Source organism: Hippopotamus amphibius, chromosome 12, assembly GCF_030028045.1.
Source record: "Hippopotamus amphibius kiboko isolate mHipAmp2 chromosome 12, mHipAmp2.hap2, whole genome shotgun sequence".
In the NCBI taxonomy this organism is placed as follows: domain Eukaryota; kingdom Metazoa; phylum Chordata; class Mammalia; order Artiodactyla; family Hippopotamidae; genus Hippopotamus; species Hippopotamus amphibius.
In genome coordinates, this window is record NC_080197.1 from 56,539,634 (window position 1) to 56,557,922 (window position 18,289).

The following is an 18,289-nucleotide window of genomic DNA, read 5'->3' on the forward strand; positions in this document are numbered from 1 at the left end:
ATGTAAGGTAGATGGAAATATCTATAAGATTCATTTTTCCTGTATTTTTGAAAGGTTGATAGCAATACAAAACATCAATTAAATCTGGGATGCCTATGAAAGGCACAGAAGTTTAAAAGTAAACCTACTGAATACAAATTAACAGACTTCCTCTATATTATCAAGGATATATGATATAAGGGAATCCTTTGAGTTCTATATACAATAAAATCTATTTCACTTAATAGCTTTCAGTTATTTAAAAAATCAGTCAAATTTTCTATAAGTGTAGTGGAGATTTAAAATTGTCTTAGAAAATGGCTTTAAAAATCATTAAAATATTAAATCTGCTAAAAGTCTACAGAAGATATATAAGAAACATCCCAAATGGTCCATCAAGTTCAATCTTGCTTAAAAACTAATGCTATTTGACATCCCAGCCACATATCACAATTGTAAAGGAATAAACACGCACTTGTATTTTAATTCTAAGCAGACTATGTGTTCGCAATGGCACAGAGAAAAAAGTGAGATCCACTGGAGGGAAAAATACGGACTGCCAAAAGAATGTTTTAGACAAAAAGGCTGAAACACAGAGTGTGCTGAGCCATGTCTGAGGCACAAATGAAGGAAGAAAGAACGTTATTGCTGCTGACTACAGGCTTCATTTGCAAAGAAGAACATATATGCTCTGGAATGACAAAAGGCATCCTATCTTGCAGAACATGAAGTCTGTTACTGCCTATACTTCTCACTGTGGCATACTCTTTCAGCAAAATGTGATGACAGACATACATTTTTTTAATGTAAAATTGAATACTTTTATGAAAATAAAATAATTTTTCCTAAATAAAAGCCAGTCATTAAGCCCTCCCCATCCTTGGCTCCACCTCCACTGTGAGGTGACCTCACTTTCCACACCCCCTCGTTCATTCTGCTCCAGCCACACTGCTGTTGTAGGTTCCAACTTCAGAGCATTTTCATTTGGCTGCTCTCTAGGCCTAAAATCTTCACTTCTCACCATCTTTAAGTCTCTGCTCAAAAGTCACATTTTAAATGAAAACTTGACCACTGCATTTAAAATTGTGATCTACTCTTCGCTCCCCCAGTACTCCTAATCCCCCGTATCCTGCTCTATTTTTTTCATCACTTACTTTCTTTTTCAAAATTAACTTACCTTATATTTATTAAATACTCTCTTTCATACACTAAAATGTAAGTTCCATGGAAAGCAATTTGCTGCTGTTGCTGTTTTCCTTTAATATACCAAGCATCCAAAACAGTATTCAGCGCACAGAAGGCATCTAATAAATACTCCTTGGATGAATGAACCTATGAACAAACTTGTTTCTCACCCACTTCGGGAGAAAAAGTACATTCAAACCCTATAGTAGATCAACTTTCTTATATAAGATAATTAATGTTAAGGTACCTATTAGTTTTAGTTAATAACCTAACGTTACCATCGTTCTCCTTTTTTGTTTGCACATAATCCATCACTTTATTTTACTCCCTATTTATCTAACATTTTTATTCAAACAATAAATGGCATTTCAGAGCTGCTGTCTTAACAACAGAAGCAATTAAGTAAAATTGGTCCTTGTCTTAGCAAGGCAGGATACTATGAACATCTACTCTACCGCTACTACTATAACAAATAGTACAATTTTACCTTTGCTCTTTAAAGTTTTTCAATGCTTTATTGCTATCATGCTTCCAGATGATATTCATTCATATATAAAATGACTATGTATTAGGCACTTAATATCACTACATTCTGTGCTAAGCACAGAATGCCAAAGAAAGCCAGACTTCATCTCAAACCTCATGGTTCTTACAGTCTAGATGGAAAGTTAAAATACTAAACAAGTAATAAAACTAACATGAACAAACATTTATATAATGCTGTGTGCCAGATCTTAAACATTTCAGAATATGAACACATTATCCCTCACAATAACCCAAAAAGGAAGTATTATTATCATTATTACTCCTAGTTTACAAGTAAGAAAAATGATAATTTTTGACATTTTTCAAAGGTTAGTCTTAATCTTAAGGAAAACAGAGAACCACTGGAGGATTTTAAGACACAGGATAAAACGATCAGAGCTTAAGAATCATTCTGGGTCAGCACAGATACTGAACTATAGCAAAAGAAAATCGCATGTAGTAAGACAAGTGAAAGATGACTGCTTCCTAGGAAAAAGCACTAAGGATCTGAGAGACTGAGGAAGAAATACAAGAGGATTTAATGATTAAATGCAAATAAAGATTATGTGTCCACCTCTAACAGTCCCTGACCCCACCAATTTCATATCACATTGCTGTTACTGACTTGCTACACGGTAAATGAAACCATCAATATTTTATGAACTATATATATATTTTTGAAGTTTCACAAGGAAAGTTTATAAATTAGAACCTAAAGAATTTTGCAAACCTGAAAGCCAAGCCAACCTAGACTCCACTCCTTCCTCTTCCTCACTTCCAACAGTTAAACTCTCTAAATTTTTCTACCTAAATATCTTCTAATATCTCTCCTTCCTCTCCATCTTCGTTTGTATCTCTCCACCTCAGTAAGGTCTCCATCACATTTCCCTTGGAATGTTTCTGAAGAGATCTCCCTAACTCCATCTCATCTTCCTCCAACTCATACCTATCAACTACAAGAAATATCTTTCGGAAGCACAAATATGTTCAGTGTCACTCAACTACCAAAAGCCTTTTGATGGCCCAAAGCAATCTTTTCAGATTCTGCTAGTAAAATGACTCCCCCTCACATCCTATGCTAATATACCAAACCAGATACCCTCACTGTTGAAACTCCAGTACTACCTATTTTTCAAACAGGTCAAGTTATTTCATACCTGCAGAACTTCGCAGAAGTCCCTCCCTCTACAAAACCTCCCTTCCTTATTGATGACCTGACAAAGACCTGTTAATCTTCTGAGTCTAAATTCTAATGACTTTTCCTCCTTTGTGATCTTGCATACTTAGTATACTATCTCCATTCTAAACCTCATCAGACAGGACCGGCAATTGTTTACATTCATTCTTTCATTCATTCTCCCAATGTAATTACATTTCTATCTTCACTGTGTGACACAGTTTCTGGTAGAGTATACATATTCTAGTTTGCTGTACTGAATTCAGGCACAAAGCAAAATCAATAGCAACTGAGATGCTAAAGGGCTTTTAACTCTCAAGACTGAAAGCCAGGGTGAGATTCTAGGTAATGTGATTCTAAATAACAAGTATATTACTGTATGCACAACAAACAAAAACTCAGCATTTTTTAGGAAAAAGTTAACAGTAAATGTCCGAGACTTACAAGAAGAAAACTATAAAACTCAACAGAGGGATATTTAAAGAGTCTGGAATAAATGGAGAAACATACCCATGAAATAGAATGATTTAATATATGGAATAATGCCAATTTTCCATATATAAGTCTAAAAATTTAATGAAATTTCTATCAAAATCCCAACAGGGCTTTCTTTTTAAATTTAACTTGTTTAATGTTTTTAAAATCTAACTGGAAGATTAATAGGCAAGATTAGCTAAGGAAAAGAAGTATAGTTCTATTAAATACCTAAATGTCCAATTAAGCAGAAAATCACCCTCATACTATAAGGCAAAGTGTAATTAACCCCCATATAATACAAAGGTTTCTATCAATCATTAAGAGTTTTTTAATGGACAAAGGAGAAATACACAAAATTCAGGGATGAAATGAAAATGATCAAGAGCATAAGGAAAACAGCACACATACTAATAAGAAAATACAAATTAAAAGAGCAAGAGAGATATTTAACTTCTCTAATTGGCAAAAAGACTGGTAACACATAGCATAGGCAAGGCTGTCACAAAATAGGCACTCATTCATTTCTTGCTAAAGTATAAATTTATACAATATTCTAGAGGACAAATTGATAGTATTTGTCTCAACGTTGTTAGCTGTAAGGTATAAAATTATAAACAACTTTCACAGTTACAGATTTCTGTATTAGAATTTTTTACTAGACTGTGTTGCTAGAAAAATCATGTTTTAAGAAAAAGAGCAAAAGAAAATTTAAAGATAGAAGAAATAATAAGGAAGGCAGACAAGTGCATTTAGACATATAAAATGTACACATACTAAAAAAATAAAATAAATTGTCTGGAAAGCATATTACTTGAGTAAAAGAAACTATAATAAACTAGGGAGAGTTCAAAAGCCAAGTCTGAAATGATAGGAGGAAAAAGTCTCATGACGCTAAAAGCAAAAGAGGGGTCAAGAATTTTAAAAATGTGTGAAGTCCCTGGTAAAGTCTTAAAGCAGAAGCAGGTCCATAAATTCCTATGCAGTAAAGAGCAGGTTGTGTTTGCCACGAAGGCTGCCTTTTTCAGATTCTGCAGGGTTCATGTGTTCTGTGACTTCAGACACTGCCGTAACTTGTGAAACTCCCTGGCAGTTAGTCTGCAATTTTAGAAGCAGATGGAGTAGATAACGTATTTATATCTATTTTTCATTATTAAAATGCTCTCTACTCTGTATCTACAGCTGAAACCAAATATTTTCTTATAAGATGTTACTTAATAGAATGTAAGGATAATATATGTATTATTAGCTAGAAAGAAAATATAATTTCCTAGTACTTTTACCACAAAAACCTCCTTCAAAACCACAAATTATTTAAGTAGCTTTTTAATATGAAATTAAAAGTATTTTACTTTTATCTTTTTAAAAATTGAATCCAACTCTACATTTTAGCATAGAGATGGCTCACAACAGGGATAATCACATGGATGATGAAGTACCCTATTGCATTAAACATGAAACACCTGCATACTCCATGTCTGAGTCTGCTCAGGCTACCAACAGACATTTATGTTCTCACAGTTCTGAAGTCCAGAATCCAAGATCAAGGTGCCAGTATGAATGCTTTCTAGAGGGAGCTTTCTTTCCAGCATACAGCTTGGAGAAAGCTGCCTTCTAGCTGCATTCTCACACGCCAAGGAGAGAGTGACCTAGCTCTCTGATGTCTCTTATAAGAGCACTAATTCCTTCATGAAGGCTCCACCCTTATGACCTCATTGAAACCTAAGGATCTCCCAAAGGCACCATCTCTAAACACCATCACATTGGGGGTTAGGGCTTCAACATATGAATCTGAGCACGGGGGAAGTGGGGAGACACATTAAACCCATAGTACTCCCCAAGCTACCAATTGCTTCAGTCAACCAACCAACCAACCAACATACATTTTTTTTTACATGCCAAGCACTATTCCAGGAACTGATAATGTAATGATTAAAAAAGACAGAAAATGTTTCCCCTTCCGGGAACTTACATTCTGAGAAAAAGGAGGAACAGTAAAACAATAAATACATAAACAAGGTTCTGCTAAGTACTTTGAGGAAAATAAAATAAGAATGGGTTAAGGGGAGCAGAAACTACTTTAGCCAAAGAAATCAGAAAAAGGCGATCTCAAGAAGCGGCCTTCCAGTTGAGAGTTAAATCATGAAGATGAAGTAGCAACAAACCAGTTAAACCAATCACAAAATGCTCAGAAAGCCTTTATTCTACATACTCATCTTTCCAAAGTTTCTGATTTTGGCCACTATTCTCTGTATTGTGAAAGGGTTTTAGATAGTAAATTCCCTGACTATTCCCTTCAAAATCACAATATCTTTCCTCCTTCTGATAGAATATGTAAAGACACACATCCTTCTCAGCAAGCAAACGTTCAAAGACAAAAGGAGATAAAGCTATTCAAAGCAACTCTCATCTATTAACATGTAGCAAATATGCCTTAAGTCACCTCTTTCCACATTAAATGTTTCTACCTGTGAAAAGTCTAAATTTTTAAGACCATCAAAGAAATATATGGAAACATACAGCCCCTGGGAGTCACCTAACCCTGCCTCAAAATTTCTCAGATTTTGAAGCTTTGGGTGTGTCTTCTTCAACATTCATTTCTGGCTGCTCTGAGTGTAAATGTATCTTTTCTCCATTACTTTATACTCAACTATCTGGTTGAGAGAGAAAAAGGCACCATGACTTACCTACCAAATAAAGTATTTACATGGATTTTTTAAAGAATTTGCTTCAAACCAGTCTTTTCATTACTGGTGAGGTCTGTGGCTTTGTTCTAGAATGGTTGAGGTCAGAGTTTGACCTCAGATAAGTAGGAAAATACAGTAAATACATCCCTTGAGATTGTAAACTAGAGTATTCAAAATAACAGGTTTGCCTCACCACTGGATGAGAATGAGGCTTAGCCACATTACAAGTCCATGCTTTCCTATTTTTTGGCAATACCATTACGCATACACACACAAATCTATCACTAAGCACTGCTCAAAAACATTTACTGGGTACAAAAAAAAAAAATCTGTGTGCACTCTAAGAATTCCCCCTGGATGATTTACAATCTAGTAAAGAAGGTAAAACATGCACTCCTAAAGTGACTAACGTACTTACATTCTAATAGTAAATGAAATTACTGTAAATAAACATTAAAATTATATTTTACCAGATTACATGCTCCAGAAAAGACAATTTTAAAAGTTATTTAGATGTATAAGACAAGTTAAAGATCAAATTCAATGTCACAGAATAAGACTCATAATGACAATTCTATACCATCTCTGAAATGTATTCATATAAGTCTTCGCATTAGCATAGCTCACAAGGGGTCATGTACAATCTAACTTTAAAAGAAATTACAGCTATGAAATTAGCATTCAGCCTTGAATCACTCACAATTAAAAATGAGTAAAACTTTTAAGGTCAAATGAATATATTAGAAGTAATACATGCTTACTGAAGAAATTTTATGCCGAATCATATTATGAGAATTTAGGTACCTAAATTTAAGGCAGACTCTTAAACTAGTTTTTGGTATAAAAACTTTTTTTGCAGAAAATCTTCCCTTTAATGAAGGTAATTCATTTAAATTGAGAAAACTATTTTTAAATTTAAAAGCAGGTTAAAAACCCTTTACCTTCAATTTACTATAATATTTGAAGGTTCATCTAAACTAGCCAAAACAGTATACTTGATCTCTTGTTTTTAAGTATTTTACATTCCTAACTAAACTATTTAAAAACTCTAAATATGTTGAAACTTATCTGGAACACAAAAAAGTCATTTTACATATTGAATCAAATCTAAGATGAATAGCTCATCACACTTCTTAAGATTTCTGAAATTAGGAAATGTTATCTTTTCTGTCCCCTCAAAATCTATTAACAAATTGAAAGCGTATCTTTAAAAATCTCTATTATCTTAAATTTGTGAAGGTACTAGCAAACATTTTAAATTTCTATTATTGTGTAAGAGAGGAAAATCATTTTCACAATGGTCAATTAGCCTGCAGAATTGATGATGATATTCTTCTAATGACTTCAAAATTATTCAATTTAGTTTCAATAAATTGAAGAACAACTTGATTTTCTGAATTACTAGAACAGGAACGAGAAAAAAATCACATAATACCTAATACCTTCAGGATATGAACCAGCATGAAATTTCAAAAAGGTATACTTATATTGTCTGTTCTCAAAAATGTCCCCAATCTTGGCATTCTTTGAGACTAAACAGTCAATTCTCCAATTACTACTGTTACTTAGTAACAAATAATCCAACTGTTAAAATATACATTTTTCCCACTGGTAGAACTAAAAAAAATTGTTTTGTTTTCCTAAAAACTGTGTATTTGGATGATAAAATGGGGGCATTCCTTCCTAAGATGTTTATAATATTGTTATTGTTTAAATTGTATCCAAAAAGCTAGTGTTTTTATAAACAAGAGTTTAAGCTGTTTTCATTTTGAGAAAGTATATCATTTTTATTTGCTAAAAATGATCTCCATTTAAAAGAAAAAGTTGCTAACTCCTAAGTTAGGGAAAGTCTGCTAACACCTAACGGAATAAAGATAATGAATGAGGAGAAATAGTATAAAACTTAAGTGTTTATGCTCACGATAATTAATATTTTGTGGGGGGAGGGAATGACTTGAGGTCCTTATTAGGAACATCAAATATGATGTTGGTGATCTGTATCTACAGGTGCAAGTAGAAAGGTACAAACACAAGTCATATGTTGTAAGGCAAGAAAATCAAATGAGTAGTAGCCATTTAGATATGGTTGTAAATACCCTCCTCCTCAGATTAGTTGTTTAAAACTTTTTTATTTCCCTTGAAAACATGGAATGAAGCATGTGAAATTCAGTGACTATCAGGAAAATGTAATATAACTCACTTTCTATAAAATTGAAGATGAAAACAAAAGAATAAAGTAGCAGTTTTCCCAAGTAGTTTTTTTTTTTTATTCTCTATAGACATTTTCTTCTTCAACAGTTCTCACAGGCATCTACAAGTACCAAGCAATCATATATAAAAATGAGTAAAACATGGTCTTTACCCTCAAATTTTATTAAGCAATAGTGAGACCTATAACTCCCCACAATCTAGTCCTAATTCCATAAAGAGGTAAATCCTTGGGAAAAGTGTATGTTTATTAACCTTTGCTATCCCAGATAATTCCCTTTAATAATAATTAACAGTGAGAGAATACTGGGAATATGGCAGCAGTGATGGTGTAGCTTTTAGATCTCTCAAAATTCCCTCACAAAAACACACAGAGCACCTAAAAAAGTAGGACCAAAAACTCATATTCATTACCTATCACAAAAACAGATGCCACAGTATGTCTGTGAATGCCAGAATATAAACAAGTGAAGAAAAACCAAGAACAATCTCAAGACCTGCACAGTATTAGAATCTGTGCAGGAGGAAAGGTGAAAGCAACAGGATATCAGACAGATGTGAAAGCTCCAAAATAGCTAAGAGATACTCATCGGAGAGGTCAACAGGCCAATATGAGGACACCAGGTAAGACAGAGGGGCCTAACATTCCAATAAGTGCAAGTGGTCCTCAGTAAGGTATCAATAGCCCAGGATACACTGGATCCAATAAACCCTAAATAATTTCAAGAGAAAGCCCCATACTGAGGAGAAAAGGCTGAGAATAGAGTCCAAATTGACCAAGCCAGAGACAACAACAACAACAACAAAAAAAAAAAAAAAATGAAAAGAAGCTCCCGTCAAAGTGAAAGAAAGGAACAGAGTAAGAAAAATCTACAAATGTTGCCACATCCTTTTAATATGACAAAAACATGAGAGCACTATACAATCATTAAGGGGAAAAAAACTGCCTTAAATCACTCCTCCAGTTAAAAAGATCAGAAAAACTAATTTCACATAAAAACAAATAACAGAAAATTATTAGAGTCAAATGCTATGCAATGTTATAAATATAAGGGTGAGTGAACAATTATCTGCACTCTGGCTATAGAATTTAATTAACTTTTAGAAAAGGCAAATACAACATTTTTTGACATAATCTCCTTTCTTTTCAACACACTTTGTCCATCGGCCAACAAGCTTTCGTATTCCGTCACTGAAAAATGTTTTAGGCTGAGCTGAGAGCCAGAAATGCACCACTGTCTTCACTTCTTCATCAGAAGTGAATCTTCGTCCTTGTAGGGCTGCTTTCAGGGGACCAAACAGGTGAAAGTCCAATGGAGCAAGATCAGGACTATAGGAAGGATGCTTTAACACCTCAAAACAAAGTTTTTGTAGAGTGTTGACAGTGTGGGCAGAAGTATGCAGACATGTACGCCCTTAGACCACAAAAAACGAATCACTGCACGCTGCTCTTCTTTCGTGCAAATCACAAATGGGGCATCCATTTTTGCTCGCACTACAGTTACAAATGAACTGATGTAACACGTTCACACCTGCAGAGCAGTGACTGGGGAGACAGCAGCCTTGAACAGAAAGCTCTGATAAGACACTGCAGCCAACAGAAGTTTTAATGTAACCGGAATGCAGATAATTTTTGATTCACCATCAGGTGTGTGTGTGTGTAAAACACCATGACAGCCCTACAGAAAACAAAAGCACAGCACAAAAATGTATTTTAAAAAGAAATTTTAAATTCTACCCCTGTAATTTCAAAGTGAGTTAAAAGATATTATAAAAGTGACAAAGTAGATTACAGAGCAATACGAATCATAACTAGAAAAACTCAGAAATGATTTGAGAAATTTCAGAAAAAAATATAACAGAATAAATCATTTCAGAAATGACTAAAAAGAACATAACATCAAATAAGCTAAACTGAAAATACCTTAAAAGAACTAGAATAAGAAACACATTTTAGACGAAAAAGAAATGAAGAAATTCAGAGATGAAAAGGATTCAAGAATAAAGGGTAATGTGGAAGACAAAGAGTAACCAATACCCACATAATAAGAGTCACCAGAACGAATAAAACATAGTAAAAAAAAAAAAAAAAAAACAAGTATTAAATTTATAATTAATAAAAACTCCTTGATATTTAGAAAGAGGAATTGAAATTAAATATATATATATTAAAGGACATATTGGAAATCTAGGGAAGTCAACCCAGAATGACCAATACCAGGACATATTACAGTACAATTATTTGACTTTAAAGAATAAGAAATTAAAAGAAGAACAAATTGAAATTAAGCAATACTTTATAATAAAAGAAAATGGAAAAATATATTTAGATACCCACAAAAAGAAAAAAGAATAAGGAATCTTTTAATGAATCACTATGGAAGGGCCTGCAAGAAATATTCTTAGAAAAGGAAAGGGGGGGGGGATTTTTAAATAAATAATAAAAGTATATTTATTTAGTACACTACCATCTGTATGCAGGCATTTCTCAGAGATATTGTGGGTTTGACTTCAAATCACCACAATAAAGCGAATACTGCAATAAAGCAAGTCACATAAATATTCTGGTTTCCCAATCCATATAAAAGTTATGTTTACACTACACTTTCATCTACTAAGTGTGCAATGGCATTATGTGTAAAAAGACAATGTACAGACCTTAATTAAAAAATACTTTACTGCTGGGCTTCCTAGGTGGCGCAGTGGTTAAGAATATGCCTGCCAATGCAGGGGACACGGGTTCGATCCCTGCTCCAGGAAGATCCCACATGCCGCAGAGCAACTAAGCCCATGCCCCACAACTACTGAACCTGTGCTCTAGAGCCCGTGAGCCACAACTACTGAGCCCACGTGCCGCAACTACTGAAGCCCATAGGCCTAGACTCCATGCTCTGCAACAAGAGAAGCCACGGCAAGGAAAAGCCCACACACCGCAAAGAAGAGTAGCCCCAGCTCACCACAACTAGAGAAACCCCATGTGCAGCAACGAAGACCCAACACAACCAATAAATAAATAAATAAATTTATTTATTTAAAAAAATACTTTACTGCTAAAAAATACTAGCCATCATCTGCATCTTCAGTGAGTCCTGATCTTTTTGCTGGTGGAGGGTTTTGCCTGAGTGCTGATGGCTTCTAGTGGTGGTTGCTGAAGGCTGGGGGAGCTGCGGCAACTTCTTGAAATAGGACAACAATGAAGTTTACCACCATGATTGACTCTTGCTTTCGCAAACAATTTTTCTGTAGAAATGCTGTTTGATAGCATTTGACCACAGTAGAACTTCTTCCAAAACCGGAGTCAATCTTCTCAAACCCTGCTGTTACTTTACCAACTCAGTTTATGTAATATTCTAAATCCTTTGCTGTCATTCAACAATCTCTACAGCATCTTCACCAGGAGCAGATTTCATATCAAGAAACCACTTTCTTTGCTAAACCAAAAGAAGCAACTCCTCATCCTTCAAGTTTTATTGTGAGACTGCAACAATTCAGCCACATCTTCAGGCTCTACTTCTAATTCAACTTCTCCTGCTATCTCTACCACATCTGCAGTGACTTCCTCCACAGAAGTTTTGAAACCAAAACAAAAAATTTTATTTTCCTTTCATTTTTTTCCTCTTCTTCAGAATGCTGATAATCATTCTTAAAGACAGGTGGATAAACAGGATATCTTCGAGTTACACTTATTTTGTATTTCTTTCAGTATTCTCTACTTCTAAGCAGGACTTCAACTACATTTTGGGTTACCCAAGCAGAACTGGTTAACTCCTCACATACCAGGTTATCAAGTTAAATGCTCAAGGGTATCAAGCCATTGCTCTAATGCCATAAAGCATAATTATTACAGAAGTCTCTGGCTAAGGGGCCAGCTTCCCAACTCCTGACTAGTATTTACTTTAAAACAGTACACAAAAATATTGAGAATAATATCTATTCATACTGAAGTAATATAACCTTTGAAGTCAGCAACAGAACACAGGTAATACTTTGAAGCAGTATAAATCCATTTATGAGATCAAGTTAAAGTCCTCTGAAACACTGTGTTTTCACATCACTTTTTTAAAATTTAATCCTCAAACAATAATCAGCATACTATAACTAAGAGACATTTCAAAAGAAAATGGCATTTGGAAGAATAGACCCAATCTTTAAAAAGTTTGTACAGAAAATTCCCAAAGCTAGCCATAGCTGCCAATACTGACAACTATCAGAGATGATAATTTAAGTCAGCTGCATCTATGAATTAAACTTGTTAAAATGTGGTCACACTATGAGATGTACAATCTGATAAACTTCCAGGTTTCTTCAGTGCTCCTCACAGGTGTAGATGTACTTGCTATGCGAGTCAGAGAAAGAAGACAAAAGAGATTGGAATCCAAGTTGTACTAAGATGAGCTCTCTATTCATGTTCCATGAAAAGTCCTTTAAATAGCTACCTCTGCCAAATGCAGCATGACTCACTTTTCTTCCTCTGCTTAGGCTACACACCCTGGACAGAACAGGAAAGGAGAGGTAGTGCACACCCCCATTGTACTGCAGATTATTTCCTTCTGTTATGGGCACATTCACACCCCTCCACCTAGCCTGGTAATTAGACCATATCACATAAAACAATACTGTTAGAATTCTCTGTAATAGCTAATGTTTTTTTAAAAAGTTTAAGGGTTTTACAAACATTCCATTTATTAATTACTCCATCTCTGGTCAGAGTAAAATCTTGACAAAGGCACACCCAACACTGATCTAAGTGAAGGTAGATTTCTTTACAAAACTGAAAATTGAAGCACTATATTTTGAGATCACACGAAAAGACTTGGATTTTTCATGATGATGAACAGGTATGAATTTTTTTTTCTTTTTCTTTTTCTGCATTGTCCACCTTTTCCACAAAAACCCTATTATTCTTATAAATACACAAGCATACTAACATTTTTTAAGGAGAGAGGCTTCTCAGTCAATTTAATCCAGTATGTCAGGACTATCTTTTGTACTCCTGGATATGTTGCTTTATTTAGGATACCCTGGAGAGGCAGGCACCAATATATTATCCCTGTCACCAAAACTGGCAGAAAACCTGGCAGAAAACTTTTTTCTATTTTACTAAGTTTCACAAATATTTAGAAGACCTGTATAGTATATATGCCTTAATATAAAAAAATACGGATTGCCTATTCTGTAGAAAATATGATAAATATACTGACTTTCAAATATCTGAGGGGTGACTGGCAGACCATAAATTCAAGTAAGAAATTTAATATATATATTTATGATTTAAAAACTCACCTTTGCTAAAATTTCACCCTATATATATTTAGCATAGAGTGGCCTCCTTTGATACTCACAAATGTAATCACATCTCCTATTCCTAAGAAATTATTAGACAGAGCTAATTTAGTTCTTCTTTTTTTTTAATAAAAGGCTATAATCCCAGAAAGAAATCAATTACATAAAGTAGGTCAAACAGCGAAGCTCAAGATTTTCTAAATTCTTAATGATCAGGTACAACTTAAATATATTCATTAAAAATACATTTCTAGAAAGTCTAACACAGATACTTATTTCTGCACAAACTTGGTAAGTACAGGGCAGATACAGAGATTTATGGACTATCTCACAAACTGAGTTATGCATATTTTTATCTGCCCCTCCTCTATCTACAATGACTCTATGAGTTGATTACTTAAAATGTTGCTTTTTATTTCATTTCCAGACTAAGATGAAGTAGATGCACTTCTCCCTATTTTTCTCAATACATACAGCTAAAAGGCCTGGGCATTATCTTTAAAACAAATGTCAGAAGACTGCAAAGAGGGACAAGAAAGCAGACCACCTGAGGACTTGAGGACCCAAGGAATGACACAGCAACAAATTCTGTGAGTTTCTTTTAGCCTCCTATATCCAAACTGGACATGGAATGCCCAGCAACCAGGAAATGCCAATGGGCAAAAACACAAACAGCCCCAAGAAAAGCCATCCCTCTCCACCCAGAAGTCCACGAAAGGGGCAACCTAGCAGAACAGACAACTTCAGATAATTACTGCCCTATGAGAGCCAAACCCCATGGGGAAAAAAAAAATTATGATCCCGTCTCCAGCTCTATGAGCAAAGGCCAAAATGCTGAACCCAGACTTCTACCCTTACCAGCAGTGACACAGAAACTAAAAGGCATGCCTGCCTTTGAGTTCAATTTGGCTATTAGACCTCCTAGTATACTTTTCTATCACTTATTTAGCCAAGGTGATTAAATACTCTCTAAGTTAGTTTACTCTTTTTTTCACATAGTATAAAAAGGAGAGAGGTCCTTCTTTGGTACTGAAGGATCACCTAAAATGTTTTCTTGGGAAGTACTGTTTCTAGTAAAAGGAAAGTATTTTTAAATTGAATATTAGTTTTGAAGACTCAAGTTTTTACTCTTAGATTATCACTATTAATAGCAAAAGCAGTAAGACTAGGCATTTATACTGGTCTTCACTACAGAAAGCTCAAAGTGTTGTATGCCAGATGTTAGATGGTCTCTCAGGTTATGTTATTGTTCCCATTGACAGATGGAGAAACTGAATTTGTAAAGGTATGTGTCTCACTAATGGGCCCAGAATAAGTCACTCAATGTAGAGAGAAGAAAACACAAAGTTCCAGTATTCAGTACTGAACCTTCTAATAAGCACCATAATTCCAAGTGTGGGGCTATAGCTATGGCTGTACACAATGTAATTACCTCCTGGGGAGCAGGGTGAATTCATTCATTCAAGAGTATTAACTGAGCCCACATCACATGCCAAGTATTGCTCTAGGAACTGGGAAGGGAAGTTCCCAGTCTCATGGAGCTTACACTCTGGTGAGGGTAAAAGAAAAAATAAATCAAAATAAAATAATAGGTGCTATGAGGAGGGGTAAAAACAGCAAAGAAAGGAGGCTAGGGAACACTGAGCATATACCCAGGTTCTTATCTTCTGTAGCATAGTCAAAGAAAGCTTCCACAAGACGGTAGCATTTGAGCAAGTTTCTAAAGGAAATTAGGGTTTACTGAGAGTTGTTAAGAAGTATACTTTTCAAAAAGTTAAAATATGACTCAAATAAATACAAATGAAATACATCGAAGACTTATGCTACTCTTTATTAATAAATGAATCATTGATGTTTAACAGAATGAATCAGATGTTAACACTGCTCCAAAGAGCATTCAAATAGGCATACATAAAGAAAATTTAAATAACGGAGTGTTAAACCAAGCAAGAGTGCTAGTTAAAGACAAAACTGGTTAATGTCCTACACAGCAATAAACAGTATTCTTTGAAATTCTAACAGACAGATATTATTCGCATCTCTTCTGTGAAAAAAATTAATTAACATGTAGTGTCAATACAACTGAGACTTTTAATCAATGGTAAACAGTGAGTCAAATAAAGTATTACAATCTCCTAAATAATACTTGAATAGGTCTAGTAAGTAGTGTCCTCACATGACACTGAAAGAACATACTGCTCACCCTTTTCCTTATTTTCAAGTTTCACATTTTTTAAACAAAGCCATGCAGATATCTGGAGGAAGAGCATTCCAGTCAGAGAAACTGTGAATGAATCACAAACCATTTCCCTCCACTCAGCACTCCAACAGGCAAGCAATGCCCTCAGTAACACAAACTCACACATTCACCTGGACCTTATTATGAATTCAGTGTAAGAAAATAGCTGGGGGCAAACTGGAAAAGTTGGAGAAGCCAGAAGATTTACACTGAGAGGAAAATGATTCTTGAGGTTGGGAAATGATTTGATTTACGTTTTTAAAAACAATACTCCACCTGCTGAAATAAAGACTCATTGAGGGAGAAGAGCAAGGGTAGAAGTTAGAAGCCCACTTAGGAGACTATTGAAATGATCTAGGCAAATGAACAAGTAAATACATAGTTTCTCAGATGTAAAAAGTGCTATGGAGAAAAATAAAGCAGAATATGGGAAGGTGGCAGGGAATATCAGGATTGTCTGGAAAGGTCTCCCTTGATAAGGTGATATTTGCATGGAGACCCGAATGATATAGAAAAGTAAACCATGCAGAAAATTGCGGGACAAGTGCTCTAGACATAAGGATAAAGCAAAACGACTGAAGAGAAAGAGTCAGGGAAAAGACAGGGAGAAGGGACACAAAAAAGTGGAGGGCCTTGCAAACCGTTTTAAGGACTTACTTGACTTTTAGTTTGGGTGAGATGAGAAGCCATTGAAGGTTTCAGAGCAGAGAAATGACATGAGCAGCTTTAACTATTAAACAGATCACAGTGGCTGCCATGTGGAGAATGGTCTGTAAGTGGGCAATGACAGAAGCAAAAAGATTAGTTAGAATAGAAGCTACTTCAGTATTCCAAGGGAGAAATAAGGATGGCCTAGAATAGGCTGGCAGCAGTGACCATAATGATAAACAGCTGAAACCAGGATAGTCTGAAGGTAGAGCCAACAGGTTTTGCTAAAGGAACAGACATGGGGTAAGTGCAAAAAGGAATAAATGTGGGCTTCAGCTTTAGCAACTAGAAAGAAAGAAATGCTATTTACTGAGATGGGGAAGACTTCAGAAGAAACAAGTTTGTAAAGGAAATCTGAGGAGAAGAAAAGGAGACACTGATTACTAACAACTTACGAAAAAGGTTAAATATCTCCGTTTGGTGTTTATATGATTCTAAGCTCTTTTCAAATGCAATCACAATAAGAAAAATTGGAATGTCCAATTTCCAAACTGAGAAAATTATCAGAAACATAGTATTTTTCACCAGATTAAGTCTCAAACAACTAACCTGCATGGCTTCTCAGAGATTCGTACTTTTCAAAATGGCATTTATCATTAATTTCATACGTTAGTCAATATTTCACATATTTAAGCAAGTATATGATCCTTCATTCATAAAGTATTTACTGAGCACTTTTTGAAATTATATTACACATTTCATCAAAAGGCCTACATATTAAGTTTTTAATTCACTGTGTTTACCTGAAGTTCTTTGTATCTATCTTGAAAAGAAATGGCCTCTTGCTCTCTTTCTTTAAGGAAATCTTTTTCTAAGACACTATGTTTTTCCATCAATGATTCCACATCCTGGAAAAATCCAAGCATAAATTTTGTAATATTTAAAGGCATAAAATATACTCACTTTTTTCAATGAACATACTAAAAAATATTCAGTAAGGAAAGAACCCACAGGAAGTATGGCTTATAAAGTTCAACAATATTATAAAATGTATGCTTCACTCTCATTTCCAGACCAATATCAAACACTGATACAACACTAACATTGATATAACTCTAAAATTATTCATGCTAATAAATAAATAAAAGCATCTAAACTAATTGTAAGCAACACTCTACCTCTACATATACTTTCTATAAATTTGCTAAGGTCTTTTTACAGAGATATTTGTAGGAAACAGAAATAAGAACACAAATAATTTACTAAAACAGCTGGATTTCTAAGTATTATCGTCAAATATCCTATCATGCCCGACTTCTCATAGGGACAAAGGAGTATTACAAATCTTCTAATCTACGTAAGAAATACAATACTACCTGCTTTCAAAGTAAATAAAAATAAACCCAAAGGAAAGCATTCATTAGAGAAAAAGAAATCTAGCAAAAGACATTCATATCTTTAAAAGTACATGTTTAAAACCAGAAATTTCTTATCAAAAGGTTTTGTAAGTGACAAACTCATATGACTGATTTAAACCTACTGTCAAAGAGCACAGTAGCTTTCCCACTGATGAATTTTTAATCAGAGGTTGGGATTACATCATATTTCTAGTACATGCAATTCAAACATTTATTTTTTAGGCAAATGTAAATATACCTTTTTAATTCTCTGTTTTTCTTCCTCAGAAACTTTGAGTTTCATCTCCAGACTTGAAATTTTCTGCTGAAGCTGTATGTTTGATACATTGGCTCCAGGATCCTCAGAATCATCCACAAGAGCAATTGTTCCATTACTTTTCTCATCAGTTAAACCCAATGGAAAAAGTGAAATATCCAGATGAGTGTGTGTTGATTGCTGAATCTAAACCACATTAAAAAAAAAAAA

At 34.5% G+C, this 18,289-nt stretch overlaps 1 protein-coding gene across 6 annotated transcripts in view; it reads right to left on the bottom strand.

Moving 5' to 3' along the window:
- Positions 1-18,289, bottom strand: part of CCDC91 (coiled-coil domain containing 91) — a 357,965-nt gene that overhangs the window by 199,522 nt on the left and 140,154 nt on the right. For all 6 annotated transcript variants that reach the window (XM_057701142.1, XM_057701138.1, XM_057701139.1 and 3 more), the window contains 2 exons: positions 18,062-18,265; positions 17,209-17,313 (listed from right to left, as the gene is read on the bottom strand). In XM_057701142.1, the coding sequence (XP_057557125.1) occupies positions 17,209-17,313; positions 18,062-18,265 (309 nt within the window). The remainder of the gene's footprint in view (positions 1-17,208; positions 17,314-18,061; positions 18,266-18,289) is intronic.